The sequence below is a fragment of the Fukomys damarensis genome, unplaced genomic scaffold (assembly GCF_012274545.1).
Source record: "Fukomys damarensis isolate Sample0158 unplaced genomic scaffold, DMR_v1.0_HiC HiC_scaffold_39, whole genome shotgun sequence".
NCBI lineage: Eukaryota > Metazoa > Chordata > Mammalia > Rodentia > Bathyergidae > Fukomys > Fukomys damarensis.
In genome coordinates this window covers 96,904,752-96,923,178 of record NW_022900951.1, presented here as the reverse complement: position 1 = coordinate 96,923,178, position 18,427 = coordinate 96,904,752, and the positions used below count along the sequence as shown (strand labels likewise).

General features: G+C 40.1%; 1 protein-coding gene across 2 annotated transcripts in view; it reads left to right on the top strand.

The window, feature by feature from the left end:
- Positions 1-18,427, top strand: part of Tmem255a (transmembrane protein 255A) — a 66,001-nt gene that overhangs the window by 18,063 nt on the left and 29,511 nt on the right. The window contains exons 5-7 of one of the 2 annotated variants that reach the window (XM_010629577.3): positions 4,757-4,825; positions 6,374-6,445; positions 6,848-6,936. In XM_010629577.3, the coding sequence (XP_010627879.1) occupies positions 4,757-4,825; positions 6,374-6,445; positions 6,848-6,936 (230 nt within the window). The remainder of the gene's footprint in view (positions 1-4,756; positions 4,826-6,373; positions 6,446-6,847; positions 6,937-18,427) is intronic. The other variant, XM_010629578.2, reaches the window with a different exon arrangement.

The following is an 18,427-nucleotide window of genomic DNA, read 5'->3' as shown; positions in this document are numbered from 1 at the left end:
TTTGTTCAGAGACTAGTCCTGCATTTCTGGTGGATTCCTGCTCTGGAGAAGTTGTCCCTTGAGTAAAGGACCACTGTGCCTCTGAGTTCCAAACCTGTGCTTCTTTTCTAGAGAAGACCGGGACACACGTGTATTCCTATTTGACTCTTTATAAGAGCCCTTGCCCTATTTTCAGCACTGTCAGGTTCACACTATTCTAGGCTGCTGGCCCAGGGCGAACTCCTCCATTAAGCGTGATAAACACAGTGCCTACGACCAATTGTACTTTCAGGGGGTTCCACAAATATATTAGCATTTCTTTTTGAAGAAGAAGAAAGAATGATGAACTTTTAGGTTGAAAAAAGCTTTAGGCTATAACATAAATATATTAGTCTTTATATCAATGAAGTCATACGATATAATTAAAACAAATTTAGTAGGTAATGGAAGAAGAAGGTTCAAAAGCCTAGGGCTTATGGAATCATAAAGTAATGCTGATCTAGCCCACAGACCAAAATCAAGAGAGAGTCACAGTAATTTACTAAGTTCCCGCAATAAATTCAGTCACTATTTTCAGTTGAAACTATCTTGAAAATGAAAATATCTCATAAAATTTTGAAATTGTTTCCTAAAATAATTGAATTAGAGCGAAACTGTATTATCAGAATGTCTGTGGGTTGAATGATGTTTTATTCTATTGTAATCACTGGCTAATTGTTAAGGTCCCGAGGGAGTATCATGGGTATGGTTGGATCTGGGTCAGGATGATTTGAGACATCATTATTTCAATTCCAACTCCTTCTCAGACCTCCCTCTGGGCTGAAGTGTCAGTATCTCATTTGTTAATGTTAAAGGAACCTGTGTGATCAGTGCTCTCACCCAAACAGTCTCTAAAACGGCATCTCAGGAAATAATTTCTGGACAGGGGATAAATAAGAGACTTTTTGCCTGATTTTCTTTCAAGACCTAAGATATAAATCTAAGCCCTCCTATGAGACCTATCCCTTCTGATTTCACTGAGAGCAGTCATTTTCCTCCATATTTTCTGCTTAAAAGAACAAATGACAACAGTAACTCTTCACATCCACAACTCTACTGCCTATAGCAATTCTACGTAGCAATTCTTACTGTTTATGCATATTGCTCCATGATTACATATATTATTCCATGCCTATTTTTCTAACATGGTTGCAGTCAATCATAATATGCATACAACTTTGTATTTGGGAAGAGCCATCCTTTTTTGTCAGTATTGGGCATCAAAGTCAGGGCCTTACATGTGCTAGGCAAGTGCTCTATCACTGAGCCACACCCTCAGCCCTTTCATATCTTGAGACAGTACCTTGCTAAGTTATTTAGGCTATTCTTGAATTTGTGATCCTCCTGCCTCAGCTTCCAAGTAGCTGGGATTGCAGGCATGTGCCAGCATGCCGGGCCACAAGAGCCATCTTAATAACACTGATTACTTGTTTTGTGTAGTGCATTTAGCTTCTCAGTGTGCCTTCATATCTGTTATCTCATTTGAGGCCCACAGCAGTCCTGTGAGATATATAGGGCAGCCACTATTATCTATGTTTGACAAGCAATGTTCACTCTGAGGCAGTCTCCATGGCAACATAGGCCCAGTGGCTAAGAAGCCTGCAGTAGATTTTAATGGCCTCATGAACTAAAATGGCTTCCTTCTTTCCCTCCTGTTTTTTTTAAACAACTTTATTGAGATATAGTTCATACCATGTATAACCTACTCAGTTAGATTTTTTTCAGTAGTTTTTGTTATATTTACAATTATATGCAATCATCATCATAGTCAGTTGTACATTTTCATCATCTCAAAAAGAAATCCCATGCCCTTTTCATATCGATCGCCTCCCTTTTCTCCCACCCTCTCCATCTCTAAGCAACCACTAATTTATTTTATTTTGCTAAAAATAGCCTTATTCTAGACATTTAATTTCAATGTTATAATATGTGCTCTTGTGTGATTTCTTTCACTTAACATTAATGTTCTCAAGTTTCACCCATGCAATAGCAAGTATCAGTGCTTCAATCCTTTTTATGACCTTTGTGGAAATATGTCACATTTTGTTTGTCCATTCACCAGTTGTATTGTTTCTATCTTTTTGCTATTATGGATAATTCCTCTATAAACTCTTATTACAGGTTTCTGGACATATATTTTCATTTCCACTTCGTTTTCACCAGGGAGTAGAATTGCTAAGATATGATAACTATTTCTAATTGTTTGAGGAACTCTTAGGCTGTATTCTAAACTGGTTGCACTATTTTATATTTTCTTCAGCATTGTGTGACAATTCTGATACAATCTCACCATTATTCTCATTGTTTTTTCTGGTGCCAGGGATAGAATTCAGGACCTTGTGCTTGTGAGTCAGACCCTGTGCCAATGAACTAAATCCTCGGCCCTCAATTATCTAAAATTTTGAGTCTAGTGGGTCTAGTTGCATCTAGCCATCCTAGTGGCTATGAATCAGTATCTCACAGTTTTAGTTTGTATCTCCATGACACTCCTAACATTTTTTATCATTAGCTTCAGTGAAAGGCAATGGCAGAAATCCAAATTTTGCTTATTTTCCTGTTATGACCACCTCCTTGCCCCTGAGTCTAGGCCCTCTGTATGTCCTGCATTAGTGACTTGCACTACAGTATTTGATTCAGGGACTTGGGGTAAGGCTAGATTAATCTTTAAGAAATGTTTCTGTTTACACTGTACCCACCCTAAGACTTCTGGCAGTCTTCACTGACACCCAGGGATTTAAGGAAGAAGGCTTTGTTAATCTATGGTGACATTTGTTAAACAACTTACATGAAAGGCACAGTTGGATCCTAGTACAGCTTCGGTGGGTTAGAGTCAGCCTGTTCTGTTATTGAGGTCCTGTAATATCACTGTGCCCTGTTCCTTTGGCCTTGAGTGAACCTGAACTTCCTCTCAAGACCTAATCTCTTACATATTCCCCTATATGTGTCTCATTTCTTCTTGTTCTGGTCTTGTACTTCCTTCCTTCCTGTTCTCCCTACTACGGCTATTAACTAGCTAGGAAAGTAATTTTACTTTCTTGTTCTAGGGTTTCTTTCTCTTCCAAATATATAGAATAGTAATTTACTTTTCAGCATTCGAGTGTGGATGCAGTCCAATAATGGGTATAATGTACCCTGAGAGGCCCTGGAACATTGAATATGAAGCAGTTTCCCTTTCCATCTCTTCTTACTAAAGTTGATGGCCCTGTCAGGCAAGAAAGGTAAAAAATCTTGGCTGAATGACCTTTTCTCACCTCCCAATTACCTGTTCTTGCTCCTTTTCTGGGTAGTAATGAAGAATAGCAGCCAGAAGGAGCAAATGGGCTATCATCACAGATGTCTGTCTTCATTTAAGGAAGTTGGTGGATGAATGCTTTTTCCAAAACCGGGTATGGTGGCACAAGCATGTAATCCCAGTATTCTGCAGGCTGAGGCAGGAGGTCTTCTTGAGTTTGAGGCCAACTGTGGCTACATAGTAAGTTCAAGTCCAGCCTGAACTACATAGCAAGACCCTGTCTTTAAAAAAATTACAAAACAAAAACAAAAACAAAAATCCCAGGAAGGTTGGGAGAACTATGACCAGCATATCAAGCCTCTTTTCTAGCAAGGTGGTAATAACTCTGCTTTCCCCCCAAATGGAAAATAAACCTTGTCAGCTATGAGTATGAGAACCCTCTCCTTTCTAGCCTGACTCCAGGCTGAACTAACAGGGCAATGTACTTGCAGAACATTGAACAACCAGGAGGCTCAAAGAAAGAAGTAGTGGATGGAAAGTCGTAGGTCCTTGATGGGGGCACTGGCTAGAGGCAAAAGGCCCTTGGATGTTTAGTACAGGAAATTCTCAGTCACATGTGTGAGGGAGAAAAAGTACCCACAAGGATTGGAAATGGCAAGTGAAGACAGAAAGAAGAGGCCAAAATTCAATTCCCTCTGCCTGGGTTCTTGACCAAACCCCTAAGGTGAGTTTGCATAAACTATTGTTCTGCCCCAACCTGCCTTTGGCAGAAGCCCCCTACCTGAAGGTGAATTGTATCCCCTAGTTACAGGTTTCCTGGCAGCCCTGGTTTGTGTCTTAGTTCTTCCCCAAACACATGCTGAAAGTTCCCTCACCAGGAAGCTGGCTAAACCAGTAGGGTAAATCAACTGTCCTTGAGCTGCCTGCTAGTTTTCTGGGCATTAGTAGTCTTTTTGGAGCTAACTGGCTATATCTAATCTGTGTAGGTGAGTAAAAATGGCTCCTAGTTCAGTTGAATTAAAATCCACATCACTCTCAGAGCCGCCCTTCCTCCAAGGGCTTGAATCCTGAGCTCTCGCTCAGGAAAAAGCTGTGGAAAGGACAGCAGGGAGTATAAGTCAGCTAGCTCTAGTGCTGTCCCCAGGTGATAATGAGACCTCATTGTTGGAGCTGTGTTCACAGCACCTGGGACTTTAAATCATGTTGCCTGGGGACTGTTTGCAAGAAGACAAAGACTAGAAGTAAAAGAAAACCAGAAAGGAAATTTCAAGAAACTAATTTCTCAAATCAGTTTCCTAATTTCTCATTAACCAAGTAACCCCATATAAAGCAGTTATCAAACACTGTTGTCTGATCTTTACATTGTCAGACTCCCTAGATGGGCAACTTTTAGAAATTAACCTAACTCACTGCCTGCTCTGGTGTTTGTGTGTACAAATATTTTAAATCCTGCTGTTTTATTTTTCCAAAGCCGAAATCCTATTGGTTTGGTCTTTCCCTTACCAGGATCTGAAACCACTCTATGCTAACCGGTGTCACTATGTCCCGAAAACGTCTCAGAAGGAAGCTGAGGAGGTGAGCCAGAATGAGCAGAATGTCTTTACTCCTAAGGAAGTCTCCTGTTTTACCTGAAACCTCATTTCTTTTGCTCTTTTTATGTGTCTAAGGTTTACTTTGAGGTGTCTTTAACAGATTCGTTCAGTGGGTCAGCACACAATACTATGTAATTCATAGGCTGGAACATCATGATACCTGATCAGATTTATCTTGTTCTGAGGTCACAGGCTGCCCCTAGAACCCCACTCAGAAGCCTTTCAGTATATGGCTGTGATTCCAAGAGGGACAAAAGAGAGGTCATAGGGCCAAGCCCGCCCCCATCTTTGTGATCTTGGTGGATGATGACTTAGTTGCCTGGACTTGGTGCCTGGCTAGAAGAAAGATGGGAGCCCCACCACACACTAGGTCTGGATTAAGGATGGAGAGCCTGACCTATAAACATGGGAAGACTGAGGCTAGATTAGTGTAACTGACCAGTCTGGTCTGCCTGAAGACTCTAGAGAGGTCAACTGTCAGCCTAGTTCCTCTCATGACAACCCCAGGAGGCCAGCCTAATTATGCTTGAGTAGGCACATAAGGGTATCTCTTTCCTGCCCACATATCTCTCCTGCTTCATGTTACCTCTGACAGAATGGGAGGCAATGGGCAGGGGCAGCAGGTCATTTTTGGAGAGCTTTCATTTCAGTACACCATAATTCCTCCCCAACCCAGGGAGTCCTTCACATGAAACTCTACCTGTGTTTCCAGGAACCTTGACAGTTTATTCCTCTATGAACCTCATGTTGAAAGTCAGCCTGGTCTCAGAATAGAAAAATGACAAACTTGTGATTGGGAAGAGAAAAGGAAAGCAAGTGAAGGCAAAACGGCACAGGAAGCCACTGTATTGCATAACTTCAGGGGAAGCCATTTTATATAAAATACAATGTGAATGGTGTGCTTGGAGTTGAGAAGAGTGATAGTCCTACTCTTGAGATAACATAGCAAACACTTTTATTTTGTTTTTTGGTACTGGGGATCGAACTTGGGACCTTGCACTTGCAAGGCAGGTGGTGGCACCACTGAACTACATCCCTGGCCCAGCAAACACTTTTATTATGGGTCTTCTATCCACTTGCCTCCTTTTTGCTATACCAACCACAAATGTACCATTTTTCTAACTATTCTTTGGTTAGAAAGGAAGAATAGAAATGTATATGTACTAACAGCTAATCAGAAAGGCTGTGAACATTTAGATGAAGGACCCAGTATAGAAAAGAGTGTCTATTTACTGTGAATATTCTCAACAGCAAACCAAAACAAACGCAAACACTTCATTGCATTCGTATCAGGGAGGGAGCTTGGAAATTTCCTTTCCAACGAGAGTGATGGTGAATGGAATTTTTTTCAGTTTTAAAAATATTTTGCCAACTCAAAATGTTTTAAATGTTATTGCTGTTCTCTTGATTTCATTGTGGTGGCTTTCTTGTGTTAATCTGGTGACTGTAAAAATGGCAATGACTTCCACAGGTTCACTTATAACTTGCACTTGTAACCTTGGACACCCTAACCCTATTTTTCCTATGTAAGGTCATAAGTTCCTCAGCCAAAAATTCTCCTTCCACGAGGGTTATGAGGAACCTTACCCAGTCAGCTAGAGAGGTATTATTGTACTTCAGAGTGCATGTGATGGCCCCTCTGTCTTCCTTCTCACCTGTTCTTCTCTCCTGCTGTTTCCCAATTTCCCCTCCCCTGATGACCTAGTGTTCATTTGTGCTTCCATCTGTCCGTCCACTCATCCTTTCTCCTCTCCATCTCCACCCTTCAGGGATGGGGCACTGAGGGCTATGGCTGAGGCTGAACACAAGTGCAGCTACACAGTGACTTGCGTCATACACTACTTTGGCCACCTCCCTGCCCAGTTCCATCCCTCTCATATGCGGGTGTGTTCATTTCACAGCCACCGTTACTGTCTTCATCAGTCACTAACTTGCATTTCCAATCTCAGAGGGTCCTTCCTCCCACTCACCACTAGCTCATCTCTCCAACTGTTCTGTACCCTAGGTGAATTGCCCTCACCTCAGCCGTGGATTCTGCACACCTCGAATCCGGGGTAACACCTGCTTCTGTTGTGACCTCTACAACTGTGGCAAGTAAGTGTTGAGCTGAAAGAAGAATGGCTTGATTACAGTGGAGACCAGAAGAGCCAAGGGCGGTGATGGGTGTATGGTAGGGGTTAGAGAAGTAGAACACATTTTTCTTTAAAGGGATTTCACTCAATAGCTATTGCCTGCCTTCTCTGTGCCGGGAATCATGCCATGTATTTTCACATACCATAAGTCTGTGAACTTTCACAGGTGTACTGCATTAAGACTCAGTTTGTCAGCCTATGAACATTGTCCCAGAATGGAGCTCATTTCATTTGTAAGTTGGGGACTTACTGTACTTGATCTCATTTAATTTTTACCTATGAGATATGCAGAACTGTCCCCATTTTATAGATGAGAAGAATGAAGCTCAGAGGAAAGAGACAACTGCCCGAGGTCACTCAGAATTTGAAGATGGTAGATGTAGGAGTGAAAGCCACTTCTGTCTGTGTCCAAAATCAGCAACATTCAACAAAGCAGTTATAGAGCACCTTCTTTGTGCCTGGCCCTGTTTTAGGCCACAACAAACAAAAGTTCTTGCCACATATAGCCTATGTTCTAATAGGAGAGACAGTCAAACCCTATCTATCTATCTATCTATCATCTATCTATCTATCTATCTATCTATCTATCTATCTATCTATCTAACCTATCTATCTATCTATCTATCTATCTATCTATCTATCTATCTATCTATCATCTATCTATCTTCAGGTAGTGATTAGAGCCCTGAAGCAAAGTTAAGCTGGAGAGGTAAACAGGTATTGATGAAGATGTGTGTGTGCGTGTGTGTGTGTGTGTGTGTGTGTGTGTGTGTGTGTGTGTGTGTTAGAATAGATAGCTAGGGAAAGGGAGAAAACATTGTACAGATACCCAAATACAATGAGAGGGCAGCCCAAATACTGGATAGTTAGGGAAAGAGTGATTCAAGTAGAGATAACATCAAAAGGTCCTGAAGCAGAACAGGGTTTGTGCTAATTCTGGTATAACCCTTCAATTGCTGAAATATCATTTATTCTTTCTCTCAAAACGTATTTAAGTATTGGGAATATCAAGATTGTCACTGGGAAGCTCACATAGTAGTAGAGCAGACAGACATATGAATAATCAAGAGCAATGTAAGGTGATGAGTGATGAGTGCAGTGGGGACTGTCAGCCTCAGTGAATGACAGTCAGAGTCCACAGGGGAATGTGAGTGCCAAGGAGGAGGTCATGTGGAAACCGAGGCATAAAAGATAGGTAAGAAGTTAGGAGACAAACCAACAGGAGGTGGAAGTATGATGATGTGCTTGAGAATTGTCTGGAGATGAGGAGTAGGAGGAGTTACAGAAGGTGCGAGAGGAGGTGAGGCAGAGCTGTGTCCAGAGGTCAGATGGTGGACAGTCTATTTGCCTTAAGAATGTCTTTGGACGTGATAACCTAGGCAGCTAGGCACCATTGAAGGGTACGGCATAAAGGATAGACTTGACTAGTTAAAATTGAATTACTTAGGGGGCCATAGCAATAATTCAGGCCATATAGAGTGAAGACTAGATTAAGGTGCTTTTGGGGTCATAGAAAGCAGAAAATCTTTAAAAACTATTTAGAAGGTGGAATTGATAAATATGTGTGAGGAGATGCTGCAGAGTATGAGAGGACCCCCCCCACACACACACACGGGGAATCATCACCCAGTGCTTCCCCGTGCACATATTTTTTTTCAGACTCAGTGCAGGACAGTCAAGGCCAAGGGAGAGAGGGAGTAAAGGAGGGACTGGCCAAGGGGGCTGGATGCAACTAGAGCCAGCCTCTTCCTCTCATGTATTCCCTACTCTTGGTATTTAGGGTCCAGGTTCTCTGGTGTGAGAATTAAGACCTAACAGGCTAGAAGTGAGGAAAAGGGGCAGGAAGAATTCATCCAGCCCTTTACATTCTTTGCTAACACCAGTAGCGTTTCATTTGAAAGGTTTGGCCATGAAGGAAAAGAAATTTAGACTCAAATGAGCTTTAGGGATCATCTAGGTTTCAATTATTCATCTTTTAATAACTAACACTTGCAAGGGACTTCCCTCCTTAGTAGTGATGATTGAGAACTGGCTATGATTATACTTCCTGAGCCCATACTTCCAAAAATGATCAAAGGGATATAAAATAGGTCCTAAGGGAGTTGAGGTTGTACATCAACTACCTTTTCTTTTACTTCCTTGTATCCCTCCCTCACGTGTTCCACCTTTCCCTCTTTTTATGTCCTCCCTCATCTACCCCTTCTTCTGTCATCTTACTTTTCTCCTTGCTGCTCTCATCTCACCTGTCTCCCTCTTCATTCCTATTTCTTGACCTCCTAGGGTAGAGGCTGAAAGCTGACTGGAGTTGGGCTTGAGATTTGGAGGAGAGAAGAGGCCCACAGAGAGAGCTAAAAGTGATTCCTTGCAGACACATTTTTCTTTTGGCAATGGGTGTGTTTCTGTAAAAAGATTGAGTATATCAAATACTAAATTGCATGTAGCTCAGCCCTCAGGTGAAATATATTTTCTTGTTTTGAGAGCGGAGGCTCAAACCCAGTTTATCTTCCTATCAACCTGAACTTCATAATAACCATCTTACTTTCTTTTTTTTTTTTTGGTACTGGGGATTGAACTCGGGTCCTTGCGCTTGCAAGGCAGGCCACCGAACCACTGAGCTAAATGCTCGGCCCCACCATCTTACTTTCTTTAAGCAAGTTACCCCAGTGTTGAAATTAATAAAAGGATATTACGAGGAGCTGTGTTAAACTATGGGCTCCCAAAGGATAGGAAACATGATTTAATCTTATCTGGATCCCCTGACTCCATCTCAGGGCTGATAAAGAGGGAGTGATATTTGGCAAAAAGGAACTAAAAGAGCTTTCTTCTCACCAGAAAAGTAAAATATTGGACTAGGCAACTGGTAGAGGTCTTGGAAACACTGCTCTTTAAGACCTTTAACCTATAAATGGCTTTTGCCTACTTCAAGCCTGGAGACCAGTCCGAGGCATCTGTAAATGTCCTTTCCCTAGTCTGCAGTGCCAAGATTCCACAGGCAAAGTCAAAAGAAAAGGATTTGCTTAGCTTTCCCTCAGGTCATAAACCCAGGCCGTGGGACTGAAGAGGGGCTGGTCCCATAATGGAGGGAAAAGTTTTTCCTTGACCCAAGGCTTTTTCCAGTCAGAGCCAATGAGACCTAAATACAAGAATCAAATATAGCTAACAGCAAGCATTCTGAGGCTTGGAGACTTTAATTTTGCCGAATGCGTATTTGTTTTCCTCACATAAAGCCTATTTTTAATCAATTGCCAGCTCTTTCAGTCCATTTCCTGGAAAGGAGGCCAAGAAAAAAAGTGGGAACAAAACATCAGGCAGTCACTTGTACAGTGCTACAGAAACAGAGTTTCTACGGTCCCCTCGAATCCACAGACCTTCTTTGACATCAGGGGCAGTGAGGTTTTAATGCCAAACACAGATTATACCATTTAGTTTTGTGCAGGAAGGTGGCTTTCTCTAAAGCACAGCTCCTCCGTGGCTGCCTTTCAGAGAATCTTTAGCAATCATCTACTCACTCATCTTTGGAGAGGTCAAGTCAATATCACTGGTTTTCAGTGTGTGGCCTAAAGGAAATGAAAGGAAATGGGGTGGTTTGTGAACTGCTTCCACCAGTAATAAAAATGAAAGTACACAGCTTACTTCCATTCATTACTTCATTTGATAAACTTTTATGAAGCACCCACTATGTGCCAGAGATATTCTAAAAGCATAGGTATCAACCAGACATAGTAGTTTTGTCCTTAAGGAACTAAATTTAGCAGGTGCATTATAGGGGAGGGGAACTTAAAGAATGTACAGAGTACATGCTACGGAAGAGAGCTGCACAGCAGTGATACCTTACCACTGCCTACCCACCAAGAATTGTTGAGTGGTTCTAGGCCCCCACTGAAAAGTAGAGGGCGCCTTCCTGCCTTATCCAAGATCTGCTTCCTCCTCCTTTGTCAAATGGGGACTGAAAGACAGAGAGGTTACATTTCTCCAGGCCCACCCACCAAGTTGACAGCCAGGAGGTGGAGGCCAAATTAGGCAATCAATTATCAATGCAACAATCAGCCTTTACACTCAGTTACTCATTCACTGAGTATTTACCTATGATCTTTAACACTTCTACCACTCAGCTAGGCAGTGAGAGAGACACAATTGGGAGCCATGGAAAGGTTTTGATTAAGTGAATGGCATAGTTGAGGAAGTGTTTAGGGAAGAGCAATCAGACAACAGTAGGGTCTCCAGGGGGCCTGGCAGCCTTGGATGCATGAAGGTTGGGGTAGTGAGAAGGCAAAAGATGCAGTTTTAGAGGAAACTACCCAAAGAGTGGACCAGAAGGAATCATGAATCTCAGAAACAAACCGCATTAATTTGCTAAAACCCACACCATAGCTAAGTATTTTTCTATTGCTTTATGAGTCCTTTTAAAATTTTAAATAGCTGCTGAACCCAATCAAATTGAAATCAAACATATCTTCTCCAAAATTATTTATTTTCTTTGCAGTTCTGGGGATTGAACCCAGGGCTTCATGCAGGCTAACCAAGCCCTCTGCCATTGAGCCACACCCACAGCCCAACGTTATTAATTACTTTTACATGAATGACTCACCTAGTTCCATGTTGAGATCTACACCTTTAAAGCATTAATGCCTTTAATTAAGCACAGGATTACATTTTGAACAACGCTGCCGGATGGTGACTCTTAGAAGAGACAAGATGTAGCTACAACTTTTGTTGGGAGCTCTTATTATGGGCTGGAGTACTACTTTCATACATGTTCTCATTAAATCCTCCAGGCACCGAGAGGTTAAGAAAATTGTTTAGGGTCAGACAGCAAATAAGTGACAGAGCCAGGACTTGAATGCAGTTTAACTCCAGAGTCTGCTATGGCATGCCATCCGTCTGTTTATACTGCCAGTCCACCCTAATTGCTTTAGGAGGTAAGCAAAGATAATCTGAAGGATGTCAGAAGCAGACCTCCAGGACACTACACTGCCTCTGCTTGTACCATTCAACCTTTACACATAGGCCTGCACTGTTAGAGGTCTTTATACAGCTATGCCTTGGGGGGGCAATAAGTAATCTGTATATGCTCCCTGTTCCACCCCCAAAACCTAGTACAGTGCCAACTCACAGGAGACTTATGCTTATGAGTACGCTCTTCAAGCATGTTCCTTACAGTACAGAAATCCAACTGCAATTTGGAGGCATTTCAACATCTTTAAAATTCCACTATAGAAGCTTACTGTTGAAAACAGTGGGTCTCCAGCATTGGTGGGCTTGCTAACACAGATTCTTGAGCTTTATCCCCAGAGATTCTGCCAGGTTCTGTATAACTGTGCTGGGCCTAGGATTCTGTATGTTTAATTATCTTCCTGAAGACACAGGCACAGAGACACTCGTGCATATATACAGCACACTGACAGGCAGACACACATAGAGATACTGAAGATTCTGATACAGTTGGTCCTATAATCACACTAATTTTAATTCCTCCAAGAAACCTATTTATAAAGTTCAAAAGTCTTTTCATTTCTTCCTTCCTTCCTTCCTTCCTTCCTTCCTTCCTTCCTTCCTTCCTTCCTTCCTTTCTTTTCTTACACAAATAGTTCCTCCCCACTTCATTTCAGAGATTATCCTTTGCGTTTTTTTCCCCCTTCAATTTTGGTGTTCTTATAACAGGGAAGTTATTTTTAATAGCTGTCCTAATATGGAGCATTTAATTGTGAGTTTAATTTCAGGAACAATGTTTCAAATACAATATCAATTTCAGTGGCCAAACTGATAAACGACCTTGCAAGATCCATGAAGATAGGAACTTTCATTTAATTAATTAAATAGGTATTTGTGTGACACCAAATATGTGTCAGGCATAGCAGTGAACAAAATGACCTAAAACCCTTCCCTCACGGAGCTCAGGTGCAAGTTGGTTGGGCAGACAATGAAAGAGACATGTCAAGAAGCTAATTCCTCATAGGAATGAATAGCTAAAGAGAGCTTATAGAAAAGGAATGTATTAATCTGCTCAGGCTGTCACAACAAAATACTGTAGACCAGGTGGCTTGAACAGCAAAATTTTTCCTCACAATTTTAGAGCCTGGAAAGCTGAAGATCAGTGCCAGCAGAGTTGGGTTCTACTGAGAGCTCTCTAGATTTCCTCCTCTTATAAGGCTATCTGTCCTATCAGATGAGGACCCCACGCTGAAAACCACATTTAACCATAATTATCTTCTAAAAGCCCTCTCTATAAATACAGTCATGTCAGTCATTCCTTGGTATTGGTGGAGGATTGGTTCCACCTGCTTTCTCTCTTGCCGATCCCAAAATCAGTAGATATTGTTCAAATCCTTTATATAAAATGGCATAATATTTTCATATAACCTACACACAGGCCTCTGCATACTTTAAATCATCTCTAGTTTACTTATATGAATCTAAATGATTAACATTGACAGAAGAGACATCTGCATGTTGACTATAGCGCACAAATTCTTTAGAGTCCAGATAAGTAAGATAATGTGGTACTTGACTTTTTTGCCTTCACTTAATGTAATGATTTCCAATACCATCCATGCATCAAGTAAAAAGATCTCATTCTATTTATGGCTGAATAGTATTGCATTCTGTATGGGTATCACATCTTTACCCATTCATCAATTAATGTACATGTTTCCAATTCTTGTCTATTGTGAGTAGTGCCACAGAGAACATGGGAGAGCAGATATCTCTTTGACATTTTGATTTAGTTTATATTAATGGAATTGCTGGATTGTATGATAATTCTATTTTTAACTTTTTGAAGAACATCCATACTGTTTTCCAAAGTGACTATATTGATTTAAATTCCTACCAGTCATGTACTTCCTCACAAACCCTTGTTATCTTTTGTCTTTTTTTATTCATTAATTTTATTGGTACATTTTAGGTATACAATATGCTGACATTTATTATTGGGGATTTGTGCCTTTACATAATATATCTTGGTTCTTATTTTTTCCCCATTCCCCTGCCCTCCATTCAATCCCTCCATACCTCCCTGTTTTTACAAAGACTTTGTTTCCATATTTCCTTTTTTCATATTTATTCTTTTACCTTCTTTCCTTTCCCCTACACCCTCCTACTATCTCTTCTCCTTTGCACCTTTTCTTCCTATTTCACATTATCTAGTATACTTTTTGATCCTTATTTACACTTTCAGTTTCTCACACCAGAGAAACTATTCAGTATTTAAATGTGTGTGTCCTTTTTATTTCACCTAAAAGTATGGTCTCAATGTGCATCCATTTAGCTATAAATGCCTCTAGTTTATCATTCTTTATGCCTGAGTAGTATTCTATTAAAAAAAAACACACGTTTTCTTTATCCAGTCTCCAGTTGATGGGCAATTGGGCTGTTTCCAAGTTTTAGCTATTACAACCTGTGCCACTATGAACTTGGGCGCACATATATTGCTATGGTATGATTCTTTTATTTCTTTCGGGAAAATAACCATCAGGGGAATAGCAGGGTCAAATGGGTCCTCTGATCCTACATTTTTAGGTGTCTCCATACTGATTTCTGCAGTAACTGCACCAGTCTACTCTGCCACATACAGTGGAGAAGGGTTCCTTTTTCCCCACATCCCCGCCAGCATGTGTTGTTGGTTGATGTCATGATAGCAGCCATTCTTTCTAGGATGAGGTGGAATCTCAGTCCTGTTTTCATTTGCATCTCATAAATGACCAGTAATGTTGAACATTTTTTTCATATTTTTATTTGCTATTTGTACTTCTTTGAGAAATGTCTGTTCATTTCAGATGCCCATTTTTTTATTGGGTCTTTGCATTTTGGAGGGTTGATTTTTTTTCAGTTCTTTATATATTCTAGATAGTAGAAGCTTTTTATAAGAAGGGATCCCACTTGTTGATTCTTTGTGCTAGTTCACGTGCAACTGAGGTTTTGCTCATGAAATCTTTTCCTACGCCAATGTCTTGAAGAGTTCTACCTAACCTCTCTTCCAGAAGATTAGTGTTTCTCTTTTAATATTTAGAACTTTAATCCATTTTGATTTTAGTTTAGTATGTGGTGAGAGATATAGGTCTAATTTTAATCTCTGGCAAGTTGAAACCCAGTTTTTCCAGCACCATTTCTTAAAGAGGCTATTGTTCCTCCATTGAGGGTGTCTGGCTCCATTTTCAAAGATGAGGTGGCTCTGTCTGGAGTTGTGTCTGAATCTTCTAACCTGTTCCACGGATCCACAGATCTGTTTCTTTGCCGGTACCATGCTGTTTTTATCACAGTAGCTTTGTAGTATAGTTTCAAGTTGGGGATTATGTTACCCCATATTGTCTTTGTTACCTAGAATGGATTTTGCTATTCTAGGTCTTGTCTGGTTCCAAGTGAATTTTTGGATTGTTTTCTCAAGGTCTGTTAAACATGCTGCTGGAATTTCATTTGGGATGGCATTGAATCTATATAGCAGTTTTGGAAGTATGGTCATTTTCACTATATTGGTTCTTTCTACCCAGGAGCAAGGGATGGGATGTCTTTGAATTTAATGATATCCTCTTTGATCTCTTTTTTCAGAGTGCTATCGTCTTCAGAGTAGAAGTCTTTGATTTCTTTCATTAGGATGATTCCTAGGTATTTCATTTTTTTATACTATTTTGAAGAGTTATTTCTCCAGTTCCTCTTTCAGTGAGTCTGTTGTTCATGTACAGGAAAGCTATTGATTTTTGTGTGTTGATCTTGTATCCAGCTACTCTACTGAATTTGGTTATTAAGTCTAGAAGACTTTTGGTGGAGTTCTTGAGGTCTTCATGTCATCTGCAAATAATGACAGTTTAAATTCTTCATTTCTTATCTGTATTTCTTTTATTTCTTTCTATTGTCTAGTTGCTGAGGCTAATCTTTCCAAAACTATATTGAGCAGGAGTAGTGATAATGGGCATCCTTGCTTGTTCCTGATGTCAGTTGAAGGATTTTAGTTATTGATCACTGAGTATGATATTGGCTGTTGGTTTTTCATAAATGGCTTTTATGAAGTTGAGGTAGAGACCATCTATTCCAAGTTTTTGTAGGGTTTTTATCATGAATTAGTGTTGGATTTTGTAGAATGCTTTTTCTGCATCTATTGAGATGATTATATGGTTTTTGTTCTTGACTCTGTGTGTGTATGTTGAACTATCCCTTCATCTCTGGAATGAATCCCACTTGGTCAGGGTGTATGATCTTCTTGATGATCTTTTGCATTCTGTTTGCCAATATATTATTGAGGATTTTTGCATCTATACTCAGTAAAGAAATTGGCCTATAGTTTTCTTTTTCAGTTGGGTCTTTGTCTGCTTTTGGGATCAAGGTGATGCTTGCTTCCAGGAATGAATTTGGGAGTATTGCTTCCCATTCAATTTCACTGAAGAGTTTAAATAGTAGTGGCAATAGTTTTCAAAATATTTTGTAGAATTCAGCCGTGAATCTATCAGGACCCAGGCTTTTTAAAGATGGTGAGTTTTTAATTACATTTTCAATTTTATTGATTCATATTGGGTTGTTTAGAATTTTTAGGTCTTCTTTCAACTTTGGAAGGCAGCTATGCTCACCACTATACCACCAACACTTCATTCAACTTTGGTAATTCAGATGTATCTAGAAATCTTTCCATTTCTTCTGTGTTTTCCCTCTTATTGGCATATAGGTTCTCAAAGTAGGTATTGATGATCCCTGGATTTCTTCTGGGTCTTTTGTAATTTCACCCTTGTCATTCCTAATTGCATGAATTTGGGTCTTTTCTTTCTTTTTTCTTCTTTTTTTTTGGATAAAGTTGGCTAAGGGTTTGTCAATTTTGTTTATTCTTTGGAAGAACCAACGCTTGGCATCATTTTTTTTGTATTGTTCTTTTAGTCTCCATTGCATTGATTTCTGCTCTAATATTTATAATTTCCTCCCTTGTATGAGCTTTGGATTTGTCCTGCTCTTTTTTTTCTAGAAGCTTGAGGTTCAGCATTAGGTTGTTTATTTGCATTCACTCTCTTTTCCTAATATGAGTAATCACTTCTATGAATTTCCCTCATAAGACTGCTTTTCTTGTGTCCCATAATTCCAATATGCTGTATTGGCTTTTTCATTTAACTGTAGAAACTGTCTGATTTCTTTTTTAATTTCTGCTGTGACCAATTGGTTATTCAGAAGTGTGTTGTTCAATTTCCATGTGTTTATGAAATTCTTGTGATTTCTTTTGCTATTGATCTCCAATTTCATTGCACTATGTTCTGATAATATACAGGGAATAGCTTCCACTACTTTGCACTTACTTAAACATCTTCTATGAGCAAGTATGTGGTCTATTTTGGACAACCACCTTTTGATTTAGTATTCATGAAGTTCCTCAGGTGGTCTTTGTCATGAAATTATCTTATTTCTCCATCAATTTTGAAAGATAGCTGTGCAGGTTACATCAATCTGAGTTGGAGATTGTTTTCTTTTAGGGCTTGAAATACTTGTGTTGAGAAGTCTGCTGTGATTTGGATGGGCTTTCCTTTGTATGCGATTTGTTTCTTTTCTTTACCTACTTTGTAGGATTTTGTTCTGTTGGATTTCTGGAATCTTAACTATTATATGCTTATGTGTACATGTTTTTTGATCATGGCTAATTGGAGTCCTATATGCCTCACTTATCTGTATGTCAAATTCTTTTCCCCTGCTTGGGAAGTTTTATGCCATTACTTCGGTGAACAGTTTTCTTAAATGCCATTTGCACTCTCACCTGTTTTTTCATTGACTCTGATCAGTCTTATGTTATTCTTCTTTGCATCATCCAGCAGCTGCTGGATTGATTTCTCATGGTTCCTAGTAAGAGAATTTTTAAAGAAATTTTTCTTTTCCTGGTCACTAATTGCAATCCTGTCTTCTATATCTGAAATTCTGTCCTCACATTGGCTCATGCTGCTTCATAAACTTTCAATGGAGTTTTCAATCTCCTGGATATCTGTTTGCATCTGTTTTATGGATTCCATTTGTTTCCTTTTTTGGGATTGCATCATGTTCCTCAGATCCTCTATTTTTTTAAATCTGTGTCTGTGTTAGTCATTAATCATGTCTTTCACTATGGACACAATCTCTGTTGTTATCTGAGAAATTATTTTTGATTTCATTTTTTCCAGATCCTCTTTTGTTGCTGTTCAGGGGTCCAGGGGGTTGAGTGTCAGATTGTTCCATTTCCTTGCCACTTGGGGTTGCCTTGGTGATCTGGAAGTCTGGTTTTGAGACTTGTTTATGAATGTTCTCATTTCAACAGATGCAGACTGTTGTACCCTTGCTGAGGCAACTTTTTGTTCTCCCAGTGGGCTCCAGTTCTCAGCAAGCCTCAGAGAAGCCTTCTCTCTGCTGCTCACCACTGCACTAATTCCTTGTTTCAGAATGGTGGCCTTCTGAATCCATGTACTGCACTGTTGTCTGGGCAGGGTTCTGGCTGGAAACTGAGCACACTTGGGATGGTA